Genomic DNA, 22662 nt, shown 5'->3' on the forward strand with positions numbered 1-22662 from the left:
GAAGCGCAGAGGCATCCGGATTCATTCGAACCTATCACGCTTGATTTACGATATTTTTATATACATTCTTGGGGTATCGACAAAATTATTGGTACATAATAACTTAACCAATATTTATTGGTCTATGGTAAGAGTGAAACTAATTTTGTATTCATTATCGTTCATTCTCCTCTCATCTCATCTCTGGAGATATTGAATTATAATACTTGTCTGACTCAATGAAGACTTTGACTTAATTCAATATAATTCACAGACAGTTTTTATGTCATTTTCGATTAACATAAGTGATACAAGTAGTACTTCTTCAATACGATATAGTTTTTCAGGAAACATTGGGTTCATTATTCTTCTAAATCTTCTTGACTATTTTATCTTTGGCATATTTAGCATAGATAGATTTTTGTACTACAGTTTCTGAGAATGGCGCGAAAATTTGTATGTAGGGTTTTAGGGGCCGGCGAAGGTTCTTATGATGGTTCGAGACCCCTATCCCTTTCTAAGGTGGGTGGGGGTTGGTTTGACTTCCAAACAAATGGAACACAAATTGCAACAAAACTCGAGAACCTGGGTATATTGTTGAAAGTCTAAACTTCAGAAATATGTATAAAAAAATTCGAATTTTTTCAAATTTCTAGACTAGAATACTCCCTTAAGTGAAAAATACTTAAATCCTAAATCTCAAAAATTAAAAATCCAAATGTTCTGAAACATAAAATTCAAAACATAAAGCTCTGGAAATGAAACACAAAATCACAAATTTTATTCCAGATATTTGAAATCCAAAAACCGATTCAGTATCTAAAACGTAGAAGCCTAAAAAGTAAAAAGGCAATTCTTAAAATAAGAAAAACCAAACATTCAAAAATTGAAACATCGAAAATTTCAAATGCATAAGACTGAATTTCAAACGTTTTATATCTCATATTCAAAAATTAAACAGCTGTTATCTAAAAAATTTTAGATAAGGAATTCCAAAAACTCAAAATTAAGTAATCTAAACTTCATAAATTCAGAATTAAAAAATCTGAATTACAGAAATATGTAAATGTAAAACCCAAAATCCAAAAATTTTTAAATTTTTAAATTTAAACTCCAACAATTAAAAAAAATTACATCCAAAAAATAAAGAACCAAAACATAAAACACCAAAAAAAATTGAATACATAGAAATCTTAAATCATAAGTCTAACAAATCAGAATACAACATTTGAAAAAACAAAAAAAAAGAAATTCCATAAATTTAAATACCAAAAAGGTCAAATCCAAACATTTTAAATCCGACAAATCCAAACATTGAAGAATCCTAAAACCCGCTACAAATCTTAAGATCGTAAAAATTCAAAGATTTTAAAATTTGTTATTCAAAATCCAAAACTCGTTAAATCACAGTACCAAAAAAAAATCAAAAAACAATGAAACCCAAATTACATAATTCTGAAATCCGATTCAAAATCTAAAATATACAAATAGTTCAAATTCAAAATTCAAATATCTAAACTGTAGAAATTTAAAATCGACACATTTGACAAACATTTTGACATTTGAAATCTGAAATTCTTAAATTAATAAATCCTAAAACACTAAAAATTATTTAGGAAAATATAGAACCAATTTCAAATCAAAAATCCCATAATAAAAATTTCAAAAATAAAAACTCTATGAGATAAAAATAAAATCTAAATTTTTTTTCCAAAAAAGATTGATTCGAATCGAAAACCGTGAAACCAAATCACAAAAATTATATTCGAAAAACATGAAATGTAAATTCTGAGAATGCAAAAGGGATATACAATACAAAAATCTAAATTTCAAAAATATTAAACAAACATTTTAAATCCGAAAAATTCAAGCGCTGAAGAATCCCAAAGCACACTGAAAATCTTAGGATCGCGAAATTTCAAAGTTTTCAATATTTGTTATTCGAAATCCAAAACTCGGGAATCTAAAATCATTAAATCACAGGACTAAGAACTTATCAAAAATATAGAAAATAAAAAACAGATTCCGAAAATAAAAATAATGAAGCCAAAAATACATAGAACTGAAATCCGAAAACAAAACAAAATTTAAACTCCTAATAAAAAGGTGTAAAATTTAAAAACCGTACATCTGTAACATCTGTAATCTAAAATTGGGACAACCAAAAAATTAGAATCCAAAAACTTATTAAATTTCAAAAAAACAAAATTATAATATCATAAAATATAAATTCAATAAAAATTAAAAAAAAATCCTTAAATTCAGAAATCTAAAATCCGAAAAAAAATATTAAATCGAAAACAAAAAAATTCAAAATTGAAAAATCAAGAATTCGTTGGCTAAAAATTTTAAATTTTGTTTTAAAATGTTTAGCTCACGAATTCTTGATTTTTCAATTTTATAAGAATATAAAATTCCAACAATCTAAAACTCAGAAGTACAAAATTGAAAATTGAATATCTAATATCTAATTATAGATTTTTCTTTTTATGTCTTTATATCTTTTTAACATAAAACCAGAAAGTGTATAATCCACAAACCAAAAATAAAAAATCTTAAAATTGAGATTCCCAAAATCAGATATCGAACAAACTGAAATTCAAAACTAACAATTACAAAAATCTAAAATAAAAAAAAACAGCAAGACTCTTAATTTCTAAATGTTTATTGCTAAAATTAAAGAATTAAACATCAAAAATTCTATGATCCGAAATCGTTAATTCCGTAGATTCAAATTCCAAAAATCTAAGGACCTTTTCTGTCAATTAAGGTGGTAGTACACAATGAACCAGAGATGAAACGGATATCCCGTAACAAAGATCTGGCAATCCGTCTGGATACCGGATATTTAAAAAAAAAATTAACATGAGATACATTATAATACAATAGCATATAAACACGTGATTGAAAATAAGGTGAAAATTCCGACATGTCAACAATGTCATGAAAGTTGAATCACTATCAACTCATACCATCAACTTATTATTCAGCTTCAGCACTTTCGTTTCGATGACCGGGTATTGAATACAGCAATGAGCTGTTATTCTCAGAAGATTCGTTATGATTTGAAGATACAATTTGATGATTTTTTGTCGTCTGTTAACATTTTGAGAACTCCTAAATGGTCTGACCTGAACCTCGGGTCTAAAAAGGTTGCAATCAGATAGATTTGATCTTCTTCTAAGTAGTTAAAACGACCTCTCTAGCGTTTAAAGATGTTCTCATACGAACATACGCAACCGGTTTGTTGAATCTTTGCAGCCGAAACCTTGTAAACTGGTGGGAGTTCTATAAGTTATTTTAGTGGACCGATTTCAACCAATGATTTTTTACGACGTAATCTTGGATATATTCCCTATCATCGTACGTAATATTTTTTCAAAATATTGATTTTTGACGAAATGCAAAACTTAGTTTAGAGAAAAACGCGTTTTAAATTTTGGATCCGCGCTCCTTACGCAAAGACTTAGGTCCACTAATTGGCTTGTAACTTTGGAACGAAGCATCGGACAATCCTGGGACAAAAACTACAGTAGAGTAGACATCCCAGAGAACATTTTAGGCCAGAATATCTTTTTTATTTTTTTCAAGTTTCCATTGTGTACTACCCTTTTAAAAAGAATCTGAAACTCTGAAGTCTAAATTTTAAATTTTAAAATGCTTGATACGCAAAAAAATCAAAAATCGAATATCCTTTGAAACTTAAAGCTTAAAAATCCAAAAATAAAATTTTAAAAATTTGAAATATTAAATACAAAAATTTAATTCTGAAAACCTGATATCCAAAAATACGAAAATATAATATTTTGCAATTAAAAATCCATAAACTTGAATTCAATAAATCTAAAAATAAAAAATATCGATTCCAAAAGAAATACAAAAATACAAAATACAAAACACAAAACACCAAAAATCCAAACTTCAAATTTAAAGAATTCAAAAATATCGATTCTGAACAACTGAAATTCATAAATCTAAAATCCAGTCATTAGAAATCCATAAATCCAAATTTGAAAATAATCCTTGATTTTATTCTTAAACTAAAACTACGGAAAATTTGAAATCAAAAATCACAAAATGTGAATTCAGAAAATATATAATCTAATGAAATCTAGAACTCCAATAACAAAAAATCCTAAAATCTTAATTAAGGAACTAAAAATAAGAAATCCTAATATCCGGGAATGCAAACTTCAAAAATTGAAAAATCACAACTGCAAAATACGAATATCTAAAATGTGGAAACTAAAAAACAAAAATCATAAAAAAATCTTAATTTTAGAAAAATATGAATTCCTAGAAATCTAATAACAGAAATCTAGGAAATCTAGAGAATGTTTAATCCAGAAAATAAAAACAATTGATAAAAACAAATTTCAAAAATTCTAAAATAAATGTTATAAAACATGAATTTTAGAACAAAAACCTCGAAATGAAAAAATATAAAATCCAAAAATTTTAGATCTAAAAATCAAGAAGCTAAATGTGATAATTTCAAAATTATGAAATACAGAAATCTTAAATCCAAGAAATAGAAATCCGTAAATCTAAATTTGAAAATATAATCTATGATTCTTAAATTGAAACTCCAAAAAATCAAAAATCCCAAAATCAAAAATCACAAAATGTCAATTCCAAAAATATATAATCTAATAAAATTAAAATGCCAAAATCAAAAATCTAAAACAATGCCAACTAAAACTCCAAAAACGATCCTAAAATCCTAATTAAGGAATCAAAAACAAGAAATCCTGATGTCCGGAAATACAAAATTCAAAATTTGAAAAATCACAAATGCAAAATCCGAATATCTGAAATGTGGGAATAAAAAAATACAATGCCGATCATAAAAATCTTAATTCCAGAAAAATGAAAAATCCAAAAATATTAATTCCGAAAAAAAAATCAAAAATTCAAAAACATAATAAAATTTTAAAAAAATAACAATAAAATTCTGATTTTATGAATTTCATATTCAAAACTGAACAACAAACTAAAACTCGAAAACGAAACGAAACAAAAAATCCTAAAATCTTAATCCAAGAATCAAACATTTTTATATTTTCTTCAAATTATCAGAAATTCAAAATTCAAAAATCTTCGAAAACAAAAAAAAAGCAACTAAATTCATCAACATCTAAAATGTACATCTCTAAAAATTTCAAATATTAATTCTAAAAATCTCAAAGAGAATTTATTCGAAAATATTAATTCCAAAAATTTTCATAACAAAAACAAAAATTCAAAATAAAACATATGAAATTAAAAAAACTAAAATATAAAAATTTAAATTCCAAAAATATTAATTCCATAAATTGTAAATCCAACTAACAAAAAATACGAAATGCAAGAACATACTAACAAAAAATGCAAAAGTAACAAAAATCTTAAATTAAAAAATTTAGAATCCAAAAGTTCTAGATCCAAAATTAAAGAATCCGAATGTTTCAATTCGAAAACTATGAAATACAGAAATCGGAAATCTGGAAATCTTATTTTCAAAATTTCATAATCGATACGCCCCGTATATTTTGATACGCTCCGTATATTTTGATCCAAAAAAATGGAATTTCAGAAAGCTACGAAGAAAAAATCTATTCAAAATTCAGAAATTTAAAAATCGAGAATTGAAAAATTGAAAAACCAAAAATCCAAGCTCTAAAAATGACAATTCCAAAAATATTAAAGGGAGACGAATTTAAAATATAAATTTCAAAAATCAAAAAAAGACGGGTGGGTAATGTCGGGGACATAACCGGAGTGACGTAGGACTATACAAAGGGGACAGCTTTTGTTAAATATATATTTTAAATATATTGTTTTATTTTGTTCTCCCACGTGAATACTTACCTATCTACCTGAAAAATGGATTAGTTTACTGTTTACTCTTTATGAATATGTTGATGGTTCTGAAAAGAACCTTTGGTGTTGTGTTTTTGTTATCACTCGATATTCCCATCTTGTTCGGTTAAACCCTCCTGTTTAGCTATTGCGTTTGCCACTCGCCACAGCTTTCACAGTTGGAAAATTTCTTCCCATCCAGCTTGTGACATGTTGTTCAGTAAATTACATTTAATGCAACGTGCCGGAGAAACACTCTGTTCTTGATGCGGGTTTTCTGATTGTCGTGAGCAGCTTTGCAAGCCAACTCGAGCACTCCGACGGCCGAAACTCTATAATCGCTGTTAGGTATACTGGTGCTCCGGCACCAATCCGTTCGGCCTAGTTACCCTTGCGGAGCAATCAGTGAATGCGACCAACAGGGAACTGGAGACCTGCACGGTTCGAGTGAGACTTTGCCTTTCCCTTAACTTGTCCTCCTTTGTTACGTCCAAGATGCCGATGCCGTACAACCACACGGGTTTACGGTTTGAAAGAAAATAAGATATTTTTTTGGGGTCCGCGTATTTTATACTCTAGCGGTACACACTCACAGGATAGAGACAAATCGGCAGACTCAGCCAGAGGGGCGAGTCCAACGAGACGAACGAATGAGCGTTAAAAGGGAGCGATGGCAAAAAAATACATTCATTACGATTTGTTCGCTCGTTGGATTCATATGCAGGCTAAAAAGGGTTCTTTTCAGGATCACAAAATTATCTTCAATCTAAAGAGTTTATTGTTTTGTTATCACTCGATATCCCCATCTTGTTCGGCTAAACCTTTCTGTTTAGCGATTGCATTTGCCACTCGCCACAGCTTTCACAGTTGAAAAATTTCTTCCCATCCAGCTTGTGACATATTTTACAGTAAATTACATTCAATGGCACGTCACATTACCACCACTCAGTATCGGATTGGAGGTAATTTTAACCTGTAATTGAACATTTGCGTATTTACCACTGTCAAGTGGTACAGTGTCGACTTTCCATGTGGGGTCATAATTTGGACCCCGAACTCTATGTTTACAAAAATGTCCAACTAAATATGTCGCATTACAGGTCCGTCCAATTGGCTAAATGTCGAGATAAGTGTAAATTACTTTACTTTCAATCTAGAAGCAATTTAAGAATTGGTGAAAATGAATAAGCTCAGAACAACTGCCAAATTCACATACTCATCATATCCTGGCAAACAAATTATGAAAAAATCAATTTGTGTTTTATTATTATTTTGGATATTGTTTTAGAAAGCATTGAACTGTATTTTCCAAATTTTTTTTGGAAGGTTTAATGGCCCTGAAAAGCGCCTTGTTTTATGGAACGGTTCCATTTTAGAAAACTTAGTAATCTTGGTTTTGAAAAAAACCATTTCGAACGCCCTCGATGCCGCCTTGTTCTGGATTTGTCACCAAAGCAGTTTGTATAAAGAACAAACTTTTTTCTTCTGCTACCTGATGCCGTTTTGCGATTGCGTTTGCCACTCGCCACTCGCTGCAACTGTCTGTTGTTGTCTTGATGTGTTCTGTTCTGAATGCGGTTTTTCTTATCGTCGCGAGCTGCTTTACCAGCCAACTCGATCACTTCGGCGGCCGAAACTATATAACGCCGGCTAGGTGCACTGGTGCACTGGTACTAACGCGCTCGGCCTAGCTACCCTTGCGGGGAACTCCAGATCAACACGGTTCGAGCGGGATTTTGCCTTTCCCTTCACTTTTCCTCCTTTACCATGAATGAGGATGATCGTTACGGCAGCGGAGCGGGGATTTTTAAGCTGACTGGCTGGCTCGAGAATTACGCATGTGTGAGACTGCGACCAATGTTTCGTTCATTTTTTTCTTTTTCCTTTCCAATCGTGCTTCATTCTATTTCGCTGCTGCTCTGGTTGCCCGTTTTGGTCGGTACGAATTGAGGAGCACAAAATGGACCAATCAAAAATGGGCACATAGTGCATTTTGACAATGCTTCATATTTCACAATTATTCAATTATTTATCTCAAGAAAAATGAAATGTTATTCGTTATGATAGATGCGTAGATATATTTCCTATCAATTGATACAAAAACCTTTGCGATCTATTGAGAAATGCTCGAGTTATAAGCGTTCCAAATCTTGCATTTTTTCCTACTTGTTCAGTGCCTAGATTTCCATTTCACCCCCTATATCTTCCGGTTAGACGTAGTCCTACGTCAAAAGTCGAAAAGAAAAATAGATTATTCAAATAAAATTTAAAAATTCTAAATTCTAAATTGGAATTTCCTAAACCTGATATCCAAGAATCAAAAAACAATAAACTAAAAAAAACTACGCAATGAAAGTGATCGAGGAAGATTTGCCGGCAACGGGAAATCCGAGATCGGAGGGAAAAAGAAATCCGAAAGCCAAAGCGACGACGAAAACAGTGGCCTACGTTTTCGATCGAAGCCTCAACCTCTCCTTCCGAGGTTTCGCAAACAAAATGGGAGTATTATCTTCAACCATGTATCAAGCTAAAATTGTGTTTTCAAATGGTAGCTGAGAATGATTACAGGCCACAAGCAGTAGCTTCTGTGCACAATGATCGACTGTTTCTGCATAAATATTTTGTTGTGAATTGAAAATCTTTCCAATTTTTAAAAATCAAAAATTGGATACATTACGCAATTTAATGAAACAGCTTCCATCCCAGTTCCTTCCTCCAGATTCCACCCCAGCAATTGTTATTTAATTTGGAACGAACAAATCCGGATGTCAAACGAATACTCTAATAGCGTTTCAATTATTTGATGTGTTTCATTTTAGTAACGACGCAACTAACGTTGTATTTTGACGACACGATAATATTTGACAATAGCATTAACTTTGTAGGAATGATGTTTAAAGAAATAGATAAATTTGGTAGAATCTGATAGAATCTGTATCTTGAAATCAAATTGAAACTCACATTGTACCACCATACAATCGAAGCGCAGTGTTGACTGGAATTCATGTCTCTCCCTTCAGATTGATTGGAAACTATCGAGAGGTCGCACGGGAGGATCAACCTCTGCCGACTATCGAAGTTTTTCTGTTCATCGAACACAAACACACACACACACACACATATATCCATCTGGCTCAATTCTCAGAGCTGCTTTTTCCGATCCGAGCCCGATGGGAGTCTTCAATGAAAACGCGCCATTCTCGGCAGTTCTTCAACCCCTTCCTTTCTGCATCTTGACTTATCCGTAACATTCCGCCGATGATTGGAGGGGAGGAACAGACGCTGAAATTGCATTTCTCTGATGCAGCTAGAGATTTTTTCTTGCCCCTACCTAGCCAGTGTGTGTGTGTGTGTGTGTGTGTGTGTGAATGTGGGGAAAAAAACTTGTTCGTGGCAAAAAGCATCGAGTCCAAATATTTGCCCAGCAACTCTCGGTTGACACGAAAAATAGATTTGCGGCATCGTGGGGAAAATTTGTTCAGGGGATTCCACCACCAGCAGTACTGGGATCTTTGAATAACGTGTATTATCGTTGATGGCTGATGAGAAATGCAGAGCAGGGCACTTGCTTTCAACTCAATGGGTAAGCGACTGTACTGTTCTCAACAGCAAAAAAAAAACGCAGATTGATGAATCCCTAAAAACACAACGTATTCAGAAAATCATCGCACAAAAAGGAAAACTCAGCAAGGAAGTAATAACACACCAGATTGCTCAATCCCTTTCCCTGTTGACTGTTAGAAATGTAAAAGTCGTCAGTAAATACGTTGTCTGCAATTTCACAAGAGAAGGGCACAATTTACTCCACATCGGGCTATTATCAGCCTCGCCTATTTCAAACGGCATTGCAAACTCATGCAAAAGAATACGTTCTCGAACGAGCGAACGGAAGCGGATGAAAGGGAAGTGATTTACGGAAAAGTTTTGAATTATTACCAACCAAATCCGGATGGTACGTGATCTGTTTGCATGAAGATGTTACTTCCTCGGAGTACGCCAATGACGCGCTAAATTCAAAACAACCGAAAGCAAAAAAAAAAAAAATAAGCGCACTCAAAGTGGCATCTATGGTTCATGCGTTTTAAGGCAGCAGCAAATTGCAGGAAAGGCGTGACGAGAAATATTTCCTGAATATTCGGCAAATTTGGGTGAAATGTAAATTGGAGTTCTTAGACCTAACTTTTCGCCTATTTCTATATTGATTTTTGTTTTTGTTTTTATGAACGCTGAAAGGAGTGTTAAATCCTATATGGGACTAACCCTTATTCCCCATTTTTGTTGCATTTGCTGTGGAGTAGCGTATTTTAGATTGTGATTCATTTACATACCCCAGAATTCGTTCACTCGAACTCTGTCCTGTTATATGCATTTTAGAAGTAACATATGTAAGAAATAAGAAATAAAAAAGATGTAACAAATGTAAAATTTATCAGACATTATGAAAGATCAAAATTTAACAATTGAACCCGCGGCAGAAAGCACTGACCGGGCAACAGTTCCTCAACAGCGAAAGAAAAGCTATTAACTGCATTTCCAAGATTTCAAAGAGCGATTTAAAAAAAAAGACGATGCTCATACCGGTTCCGGGAGACCTTCTTTCCTCCGTCGCAAAAGTGTCGTGGATTGGCAGCCTCCGTTCGCCTTAGATCTCAAACGAAGAGAAAAGACCCTTTAAAACTCCATTCGGTATTATTTGCCCGTGCTCCATTCAAAACACGATAATCACTTAAACATACATATTGAGACGCCCCGGTTCGACAGGGGAACCGGGTCCTGCCCCACCAGGCCGAACCGACAGATGAGCAAACGGAGAAATTGTACAGAGATTTAGCACTAACCAAATACTGGACAGTTGAAGTTGAAGTCTTCGGAGCGGACAACTACTCGAGCCGGCGAAGAAAATCCTGTTCCTTCGAAAGCGCAGCGGCCAAAAGCGCCACCAGAAGACGACAGCGATCCACTTCAATCAGGAAACCGACAGCAGCAAAAATAGAGCTGAAACGACTCGCCAGGATCTATCGGAGCGTGCAGATTCAGATGGACGGTGAGCGGTGCTCCTGCTGGAAACGGTGCCAGTGGGAAAGCATCACAAGGATCAGAAGGATTTTTCGACCGGCACAAAGATAAAGATATAGAGCGAGAGAGAGAGAATGAGGACCATCCTTCCTTCCAAGATGCATAGTTGAAGTGTGTTTTCTTGTTGTGCGCTTTTCCTACCAACCCCCGGCCATTCATCCCACGCGGGAGTGGACGATGTCTTCGGACGGAACGGTATAATACATTACATAATAGAGCAACTAAAATGGGAAGAAATTAAATTCCATTCATCAGTATGACCCCCCTACACTTCGGAGCCGAGCTAGCCTTTGGTACTGACGGAGAGTTGCCCACTAGCGAAAGCCCCGGGATTTTCGTTAATGAAGAGCAGTTTCGTCGGATAGTTGATTGCGTAGTTATGAGGATTAAATTACGCTCGTATGCTTCCGTATGCTTTTTTCGTATTTTTTCGTACTATGAGCTGGTCTCAAAAATATTCGTTTCCTCGCTCATTCCCCTTGAATGCCGCCGGTAGATAATTTGACTTCCTTTTTCGAATTGTCGAGGTGAAATGAGGAACGTGGCTTCGACGTGAATAAAATCACAACTCATCGAGTTCTGAAGCTATAAATGAACAATTTTGGTTATAAGGCATTCGTACATGATCATTGTACATTAGGGTGCCAATAAATGCATGGGGAAAAATCGATCCTAAAATTTCAAAAAGTTACCCTATACAAAATGTTCACCACCTCCTAAAAACATCCAATGCCAAATATCAGCTCAATCGGACTTAAGGAACTGTGGCGCAAAGCGGTCAAAGTTTGAGTTTTTTGAAAATCGAAAAATCACCCAAGGGGGAGTAAAGGAAATCGGGGTTTTCAAAATTTGTTTTATGTCAAATGTCTTAAAATTGTGTGAAACGTCGAGATCTAGTGTCATCTCGAAAAACCATTTTTCGTCAAAAATCGACACTCTGGGACTTTTACTTTTCGGAATACGAGACGAAACGTATGGTTTTGAGTACCGTAAACCGGGGGCAAATTGATCACAATTTTCATGAAAATATTGTGAATGTGAATATTTCCGAAAGTTTTTGTTAGGTGTATACCCAATTATTTTTAAAATCAGTACTGGTGCTAAGGGCACAAAACGTTATGGAAGTTTTGTTCATAAAAAATCTTTAAGCGTTGATTTGGAAAATTTTTAGCGTAAAAATTCAAAATGTAGTTTCGGGGTGAAATTTATCAATCTATGTTTTACAGGATTTTCTAGTGTCATATGCACAAAAATTTATAGAAAATCATATTTTTGTCTTCACCTGTGGTCATTTATATGATAATTCAAGAGTTTGAGGATACAAAAGCCTATTTGAATCCACTCGATTAAAACACTGATCTGCAGGTCATACGGAGACCATTCGTATTATCCTAATGTGGCCAAAAATCCTTGAAATGGTCACCAATGCTAGTTTTGACAAACCAAGACGTTCAATATGTCGCATTATGAGATTCGGTTCTGGTCATTCTAGGTGCTTTTTTGTAAAATAGTTTTTTAGTTACTCATTCAACTCATCATGTATCGGCTACAAGTGAATTAATATGTTTGGCGTCTATAAATATTGTTTTGATGTGTTGAAAATATATTTCTTTACAATAGTTAAAACTGGAAACGAAAATACTATTCAGAAAAATATTAATTTTTAATGCAATTTAATAAGTGATTCGTTGAGAGCCATTGACAAAAATAACCTTCAGATAATCATTGAACATGTCAGATTAAAAATGTTTAAAATTAAAATGCATAATACCTCTGAACATTTATGTTTGTAATACGTTTGATCAATTTCATCCCGGTGGTCAATTTGCCCCCGGATGACGGTACCAATAAAAATAATTATCTCGATTTTTCATCCTGAATTTGCTGCGAAATGTTGATTTGCACGATAATATACTCTGTGCAAAATATAAGCTCATTCGAACTTCATTTATTAGTTTTGCAGACAGAGTTGCCAACTATAATTTTAAAAAATCAGGGATGAAAATAGAAATCAGGAAAGCTCATATTGGTTTGTCCGAAAAGTTAATGTCGATTTTCGGGAAAACAAAAACATCATTTTCAATCAAAGCATTATAAATTAATATTATATCCATAGTTATGTTTCACAATCTTTCGTCATCTTTCACAAAGTTTAAATATTATATCCTCCCAGAACATGTTTGCTTCCTCGTTGAAAACTGCTGCGAGCCATAAATGTGATAAACAGGTTGCTTGGTAGTAGCTCATAATACAGAATCCATTCCAAATCCCACCAGAAACAGAGTATATCTTCCTTCGGGCGAAGACCGGATATGTAAATCGCATAAGCGGAAATACTAGTGTTTGGCCTGACTTTTTTTTATCGTTTATAGTTTTTCCGGAAAACTTGCAGCAGTGGAAGACTTGTTGAATTTTTCCCAATTTTTATGATATTTAGTACGGTAATAAATATATTTACCATAGTCCCATAATTAAACTTGATTCTACTTTGAATCAGACAAACAACATATGTATAAAATCTTCTTATATTGACTGTGGATTCAAAAATTTTCTCTTGAACAATTTTACACTCTTATCCTCAATGAAGCAATGTTGTTCCTCAAACTTAATCTCGTTGTAATTTCATAAATTCGTCAGACAATCTGGTCTCATGACATTTTCTGGCACTGTTTTGGAAAGTCACGAAACAATTGAGGCTAGAGATAAAAAAAAGTTAAGTACAACTTTGCGTCTAGAGAATTTAACTTTATTTAAGATACACTCGACAAAAAAAATAGGGGAACAGAATGCGAAGTCACAAATTTAAAGTGATTTTTGGCATGCTGTAACTTCGTGAGAATTGAACACATATCGATGGGATACACATCATTTTGAAGCTAAAACTTTTAGGTATTAGAGTATTTTTCGTACATATTTTTATCTTGATTTGTGTAGGTGTAGTGGGCAACAATATCGGGAAGAAATGAAAAATCAATTTTTCTTTGTTTTTTCAAGAATATTCTGGACTAACACAATTTTTTGCCAACCAACTCAACAGCAAATCCATATTTTTTTCCTGCCGATTTTTCAAAGTTTGGAATAAATTAGAGGTGCATTTAATCGCAATTCGTACCAGATGTATAAAATCATACGCGACTCTCACAATGAATGATTCGTAACTTTTGTCTTTATAAGTTTGTGGGTAAGGAGTGCGTGCATGTGTGGAAATGCGTATGAATATGTGTGAGTATTATCACTCCTTACAATATTTGTACCTACAAACTCATGAAAACGAATGTTACGAATCGTTTGTTCTGAGAGTCGCGCAGGTTTGTACTTCTGATACGATTGCGATTAAATGCTCCTCTAATTTATTCCAAACTTTGAAAAATCGGCTAGAAAAAAAGGGTTGAACATATCAATATGAAACGTTCACAGATGTTTAGGGAATACACTAGGCTAAAAATTTGCCTGGAAACATTAGAACTTACTGTGATATCTGCAGAACTACAGTCGATTTTGTAAAGCACTATGAAAATCCTGTTTTTGACCCTTATTTTAAATCAATGCAAAAAATTTAAATAACTTTTTTTTCGTCAAAGTAACAAAATATCCTTGTGAAGAATTTATTGGAGTTTCCAAAACTGCCTTTCGATGTGCGGTGTAATGGTTGTTTATTGAATTATTCATCATCAAAGACGAAGCGATAATTTTTCATTCAAACTAAAATATCTCGGTGTGGGAAGGTCCTACAGGAACGTTCTTGGAATCAAAAAAAAAAGCTGATTGATTAGGTTATATGGATTTGCTGTTGAGTTGGTTGGCAAAAAATTGTGTTAGTCCAGAATTTTCTGGAAAAAACAAAGGTAAATTCATTTTTCATTTCTTCCCGATATTATTGCCTACTACATCTACACACACCAAGATAAAAAAATATGTACGTAAAATATTCTAATACCAGAAAAATGTAGCTTCAAAATGATGTGCATCCCATCGCTATACGTTGATTTTTCACGAAGATACAGCATGTCAAAAATCACTTAAAATTTCCGACTTCGCACTCTGTTCCTCTATTTTTTTTTGTCGAGTGTATATACAAGTGCGAACCGGAGAACTATAATGACAGAAAGCTTTTGGCCAGTATATTGATTACGAATAATGTAAAAAGTACAAAAATCAGGACCATTTCAGAAAAATCAGGATAAATTGAGTGTTCGTCAGGATATCAGGGAGCGTGCTAAAAAGTCTGGGAAATCCTGAAAAATCAGGAAGGTTGGCAATTCTGGTTGCAGACGTTAAAATTTGAGTTTTTACAAAACAGAAAAATCACCGGAAATCGGGGTTTTCAAAAAAAAATTGATGCCAAATGTCTTGAAATTGCATGACACGTTGAGATTTACAGTTATCTCAATTTTGTTGTCAAAAATCGACTTTTCAGACGGAAGAACGACTAAGTACCAAAAAAAAATTTTGTTTTAACAAATTTTTTTTTCGAGATAACAGTAAATCTCGACGGATGTTTTTTCGAGGTGATGAACATTTTTATGGGTTAATTTTTTTTGAAATTAGAGATGACCATTTTCATTGGCACCCTAATGTACACTGTAAATGGTTATCTCGAATTTTCGAACGGAATGCCCTGCAAAATGTTGATTCCCGTGAAAAAAATACCCTATGCAAAATTTTAGCTCAATCGGACATTATTTACTAGTGTCAAAAAGTTTGAGTTTTTTTGAAAACCAAAAATCAGATTAAACCAGGGTTTTAAAAAAATGCTAAAAGTCTTAAAATTGCAATGAAATGTCGAGATTTACTGCTTATAATAAAAAAGTCGAACATCACCAAGGGAGGGATTATATGGTTTCAAAATACTCAAAAAAACGCCAAATCTGGTTGAACCGAAATTTCGCATACAATATTTCTCCGCGGGAATCCCCATTTTGCAGGAAGTCCCGTTCGAAAATCTGAAGGTCAGTTTTTTCGGCACTGTAATGTACACTGTAAGTATGAACTAAATCTGCCTATTTTGCTGTAATATTTCCGTTACAGTAAAATAGATCAAAACCCGGAAGAGTGTAGCCCACGATAAATGAAACGGTGCAAGACTTCTCGCATAAGAATTTCTGGTCCTTCTAATAAAAAGTAGACAAATGCACAGAAAAAAAATCCACGCACTGCTGCATAAATAACATCGCGCATAATAATCAAATTTATACATTTTAATTTTTTCCATAAATCTTCAAAACTTTCATGTTCCAAGATCGTAAAACTAGATTGAAAATTACATGACCTTCTAGCCATCTTATAGCTATTCCAGGAGAAAAAACAATCCACAGAAAAGCTTTTTTTTCTGCACAAATCTTGTATAAATATTCATCTGTTATTGTAAAATTTTAGACATGATTTTTATTTCACCTACATAGTGCAGAGTTTTTTTTTTTGTGAATAATTTTTCTTTGTATTTTACTCTATATCATGTGAACTGTTCTTGCAATATAGTTAAGAGTTTGGCTCCTTAAAACCCATGTAATTGAGCCTGTAAAAGTAAATGAATCGAAAACGTAAACTTTTCGTCCAATCGTTTTGCTGTCAATTAAAATCACACATATTTTGGGAAAAAACATTGTTGCTGCTGAAAATAACGAAGTAACTTACGAAGAGGGGGTATTTTTGAACTCTATTCAAAAATGTCCAACATACATAATTCAGGACATAAACTTCCTGATTTTGAATACATCATAATAGAATAATATTACATCATCGAAATATAAATTTTTGACATAGTTCGAATATGACAAATGTACCAAAGGTTAGAGATTTTTTCCCCTGAAATTTCTCCATTCATCGAATGTAACCAATAATTGCTTTGAGGTTTCACAATCAAAATATGAAGGAAAATAGATTGGTTTTCGAGTTATTCATATTTTAGCATTAATTTCCAAATAATAAACAAAATGTTTTTTTTTTCCCAAGGCCTCAATAATTCCCAACAATTCGTTCTTTGAAAGTTTCTTTTGCATATTTTATTCTTATTTAAAATGCTCAAATTCGAGAAAGTCTAAATGAATCGTATTTCAATCTCTCAAAGCGGCCAATAACTTTGGACAGTTGAGCGCAGAAGTTACACCTACGGTATATATCCACCACCCAAAGTGAGATGCCCATTCCCCTATTCGCACATATCGCATGGAGCTCAGTTCCACCCAGTGATGCGATCGATCGCATCCCTGGCACTAGTTTGCGGCTATAATATCATATCTCTCACATGCCCACCGCTGCCACAGCAATAGTTCCGGACAGTTCCCGTCAATCCAATGCTGTATGATGCTGCGTGGGAGGCAGAATTTGTCGATAAATTACATCCGATATGGCAATCACGATTCTATTTGCGGGAGTGAGCGCCGCACACGTCGAAGTTGTCAATTTTAACAATGTCTGATAATACCCTATCCGTGTAAGTAGGCGATCGGATTGACAGATGGAATGGCACGGTTTTTATGAGTCCATCAAAATGAAAAATCATTACAATCCGACATTTGATTGGGCTATATAGAAAATTTAACAGATGCAGTCATTCTTTGTGCCGATTTCGAATGCTGCCGCTGACGGTTTGTATTGCTGTCATGTATAATCCGCTGTCATGGGGGAAATTTTGATTGATAATTTAACTGCGCAAAAAATACACCAAACTCGCTACGCCACCAACCGAGTTCTCCTATACAAGCTGTCAACAATACTTTCCTATTCCCCGTCGATAATGGAGGTAATGCATTATCACAGGAAGTGTTGTTGAAGGCACACGAGAAGGAGAAAAAAAAACCACATAATCGCCAACGCTCGGAGAAAATTGAGCTTCTTGAGCTCCGATGGTTGGCCTGGATTCGATTCTCCTGCAGCAACATATTTCACGATTTCCTAAACAACACCCGTTGATTTGTGTTTCCGAAAGATGGGCGCGGGGGAAGAAAAATCCGTCTCGTTATGCACGTGTTTTGTGTGTTCGTTGCAGTTGCCGCCTCGCAAGCGGGGATGTGAAGCTCGCTTCAAACGTGATTCAGCAACGAGAGGCATAACACACAAAAAGGGGAAAAAATAATAAAGAAAGCAAAAAATGTTCCTGCTTCCAAAACGAAACGTGATTTTCCAGGAGCGAATGATGCCCTTTCTTATGGTTTGTTTTCCTCAAAGCTTGTTGGGATACAAAAAGTAAGCCAACAGCAACGAATTCAATACATCGACCCTCAGCTCTGAAGCTGGAATTTTCCCAGTTAACGGTGAGGGGAAAATTTGCATTGAAGAGATGTCTGAACAAGTACCCCAGCACCCGCCACCACCCACCGAAAGCTTACGGAAGGATAAAGACCAGAGGAGATGCGAAAAGTTGAAGCGAGCAGTGAATAACAGAAGTTGTGTTCTTTTAGCTCGGCTCCATTTTGGGCTAGATATGCGCTCGTGAAAATTCTTTTCCGAGATATTTACGAAAAGAAACTACCGAAGCCGGGGCGGTTTGCCCCCTTTTCACACGATCAAACGCGAAACTTCATCCTGCGACTGCGACGGAGTTTCTAACTTGCTCAACATGTATTGAAAACAAGAAAGAAAAAAAAGGGAACGGGAATGTGATTTTGCCTCCGCACCAGACTTTATTATGTGCTTTGGCTGTTGTGGCAATAGTAGAATGTGGAACGGCTTCGTACAAACGGTACAAAGCAAATTGTCCTCTCGTGCGAACGATTGTCACGAACGTTTTCGGCACTGGCAAGAGATCATTAGGGTCGTACCCAACGCCCGAAAATAATGAACCATGCTGATTCCATAGAATATCGGTGGGGAGGGTTACGATCCTGTATCCAAATAAAATTCTCTAACAAAGGCTTTCTGGAATCAGCACGAACGAAGGGAATACAATTTGCTGATGTTATTATACCGATTTACACAACCGATGCATTATGTCGAATGCGATCGCATGGTTTTGGTTTGATTACACCATTATTTATGAATATCATCTTCTCGTCCCGCTTATTCTTACCAATAATTATTTCAAGCCATATAAACAGGAATCATATTGAACAGGAGAAAAAATAACATTATTTTGATTGAAGTGAAAAGATGAACCGCTGAATTTATCTTCTTTTCAAAAAAAAAAATAAAAACAAACTTAATGTAATATTGCATAAATTTCCAATGGACTGTGGGTTCAAAAGCAGAACAAATATTGGTAGAAAATAAAAGGAAGAAAAGAACTAAATAAGCGTTCGTTCTAAATAAGTTTGCGCCAATTTTTCTAATTTTCCTATTGATGAATATGCCAACTCGACCGACCATTGGCAGCAGCATCTCAGATCCCAAAGAAACATTGTGGATGAAAGATAATGATCATTTAGGTAATTTAAGCAATTTAATATTCAATTGAAATTCTTAGAAAAAAGAATAAGACTACTTTTTGAAAAGGGTCAACAAAAGTTGTCTTTATTTTTTACAAAAATTTTAAACTCATAAACTATTATATCTATAAAATTATGGTCAAAGGATCAAATCTAGGAAATTGTTTAAATCTATATTACACATCTACATTACAATACCAAAAACTTTTTAAAGAAAAAGAGTACTGAAAAAAAATGTTTGAAATTGAAATTCATTTTTCTCAAAACATATTTTTTTAAATAATCAAACAAATTATGTGAACAGTCCTTACAAAATTTCCAACAAGTCTCCCGTGCTCGGAAGATGGACGCTTTTACAAGTTAGAACACACACACACACACACACCTATAGATTACACATACATATGAATCCCTACACTGTATATCACACACATACATCTTTAGATTTGTATTTACAAATTATAATGTACCGAATATCAATATAACGCCACCCTACGGTAGCTAACATAAAAGCATTACAAACATCCGCAATAGAACGGTCAGACCGAGATCGAAATACGATCTGTAACAATAACAAATGCGGAATCCGCGTTAGCATGCTATCTTTTGTTTAGCTTACTAAGATAAGCAACGATCGCTAACCATGGGTGCGCGAAGAAATAAATTGAACAATAAAATCAGTTGAAAACGGTCACTCATGAAGTCTGGTTTGAATACTAGATAATTGGCGCCCGAAAGTGAAAGTGTGAAAATTTAAGTGCAATCTGGAGGTACTGCAATCCAGATACAGTGCAATTAAAAAAATACTGCATTGTTCTAATCCCAATCGGAAGCCGGGTGAAGGTCTCGTTAGTAGCAAGCCAGCGAAAGCGACAACGACATCACTCTGAGAGGAACAAGTAAGTTCAAAAAGAAAAAAAATGTCGACACCACCATCACTTGAAAGTTTGAACGCAGCAATCAGTGTCCTAGCACAACAAGTGACACAACTAAATAACCAAGTTAACCCAACGCCGGAAGCTAATTTCGCGCCATTCGAAATTAGAAACCCCACGACGGGGCACATTGCTTAGGTGTCGCACGAGGATCCGTTGGCTCTTCTAAAAACTATAAACGACTACGATGGAAACCCGAATCTCCTTAACCATCGGCTGAATAAAGCGAGGAGGATCAACCAAATTTTTTTTGCAACGGATTCGGATACTCAACAAAAACAGGGTCATTATTACACATTTCTGCTTGGACTAGAATCCAAAATTATTGGACCTGCACAGGAAGTGCTTGCAAAAAATAATTACGAAGCAAATTTCTCACTAATGGAGAAGTTACTTATTGAGGCGTTCGGTGAAAAAAAGAAAATTGAGCATTTATTATATGAGATTATTACAGCGGAGCAACATGGAAAAAGTAATCACGAATTTTATGAATACATTACGACTCGACTAAACCAACTTATATCTTCTACAATTCTGAAATACGGCAATCAAAATGCAAAGCCATTAATTGAACAATACAAAATGCAAGCTGTATCGGCATATCTTCGTGGATTAAATGGCATAAATGGATTAATTATTACTGGGTATGACCCAAAGACACTTGAAGAAGCATATCATCATGTAATTACAATGGAAGCTAACACAAGATTGAAGAACGAAATTACGAACGTTCCACAAGTACCAGCAAGAAATTATCAAAGAAGATCATCCAACCAACCGAATAACAATTTTCAACAACAAAGACAAGATCAAAGATTTCAGTATCAACAACAAGGTACTTTATACCAACAACGACAACACCAACGAGATTTCCAACCGTTTCAAAGACAACAACACAGTTTTGAGCTACGAGAATTTCAACCATTTCAAAGACAACAACGAAGTTTTGAGCAACGAGAATTTCAACCACATCAACTGCGAGATTTACAACAATTACAACAACAACGAGAAGTCCAACCATTCCAACAACAGCAACATGAGAACCAACAGTTCCAGCAACAACTTCAGCGTGATCGAGAGCTAAGAAATAATCCGAGAGGGGAGCCGATGGAAATCGATCGTTCAACACGATCACGACATGTGAATTATGAAAACAGAAACCAGCTAATAAATAATATAGAAGAATGCGAGGAACACGGAAATGAGGCAAGTTCATGTCAACTATTTACCCTAAATAAAAAAGGCCTTCCATATTTGGAAATTCAAGGAAAAATAAAAACAAGAAAATTTCTAATTGATACAGGATCAAAATATAATTTTATCAAACCAGGAATTGTTGATAAAACATTTCTACTACGAAATAGATTTCATGTTGAATCCATAAATGGTGTAAATGTTATAAATGAATTTGCAAATTTAAATATTATACCTTCTGTTAACGAGAATCAGCAATATTATATACTTCCACTTTTAACTAAATATGACGGGATTATAGGAATTCAAACCTTACAAAGAATTGGTGCAATTATTAACACCGTTAATAACACTATTATACTCCCCAAAACAAAATTATTCCTCAAATACGACGAAAATGACTCTGATGCAATACATATGATCCAAACTTCCCATTTAAATGAGGAAGAGAAGTATAAACTGCAAGAAGTAATTAGCGAAAATTTCAAATTATTTCAAGATAATAATGAACCTATGAAAACCATTCCAGCAAAAATTCGAACTAAGGACGATTTTCCTATCTATACGAGACCTTATAATCCACCACGCAATATGAGAAACGAAGCTAAAGAACAAATTCAAGAACTATTAGACAAAGGAATCATTAGAAAATCTCAATCACCATATAATTCCCCGTTATGGATCGTTCCTAAGAAGATCGATACCAGTCAGATTCAAAAATATAGAATGGTCATCGACTATCGAAAGTTAAACGATAATACAATCGAATATAAATTTCCAATGCCAGATATAAATAGTATATTGTCTCAGTTGAAAGGACAAAAATATTTTACAGTTATTGATCTAAAAAATGGGTTTCATCAAATTAAACTAGATACAAGAGATATTGGAAAAAACAGCATTTAGCACAGGAACTGAGAAATACGAATTTTTAAGATTGCCGTTCGGCTTGAAGAATGCGCCGGCGATCTTTCAACACGCAATCAACCAAATATTGGGCGAACATCTGAATAGAATATGCTTTGCATATATTGACGATATCATCATATATGGAAAAACATTGGAGGAACATATACAAAATATACGTAAAATATTCCAAACTTTGGTTGAGCACAAAGTTACTATTCAAATTGACAAATCTCAATTTTTACAGAAAGAAGTAAATTTCCTAGGACACATTATTTCTACTGACGGAATTAGACCGGACCCAAAGAAACTACAAGCATTAAATGAGTATCCCGAACCAAAGACAATTAAGGAACTCAGAGCATTTT

The 22662-nt window shown here is 34.2% G+C and overlaps 1 protein-coding gene across 1 annotated transcript in view; it reads left to right on the forward strand.

Moving 5' to 3' along the window:
• Window positions 1-21278, forward strand: part of LOC129765606 (dr1-associated corepressor homolog) — a 100060-nt gene extending 78782 nt beyond the window's left edge. Inside the window, exons 2-3 of the mRNA XM_055766018.1 lie at window positions 10582-10864; window positions 20998-21278. Of these exons, the coding sequence (XP_055621993.1) occupies window positions 10582-10864; window positions 20998-21278 (564 nt within the window). The remainder of the gene's footprint in view (window positions 1-10581; window positions 10865-20997) is intronic.
• The last annotated feature ends 1384 nt before the right edge of the window (window positions 21279-22662 follow it).

Source organism: Toxorhynchites rutilus, chromosome 2 (genome assembly GCF_029784135.1).
Source record: "Toxorhynchites rutilus septentrionalis strain SRP chromosome 2, ASM2978413v1, whole genome shotgun sequence".
NCBI classification, from domain to species: Eukaryota; Metazoa; Arthropoda; class Insecta; order Diptera; family Culicidae; genus Toxorhynchites; species Toxorhynchites rutilus.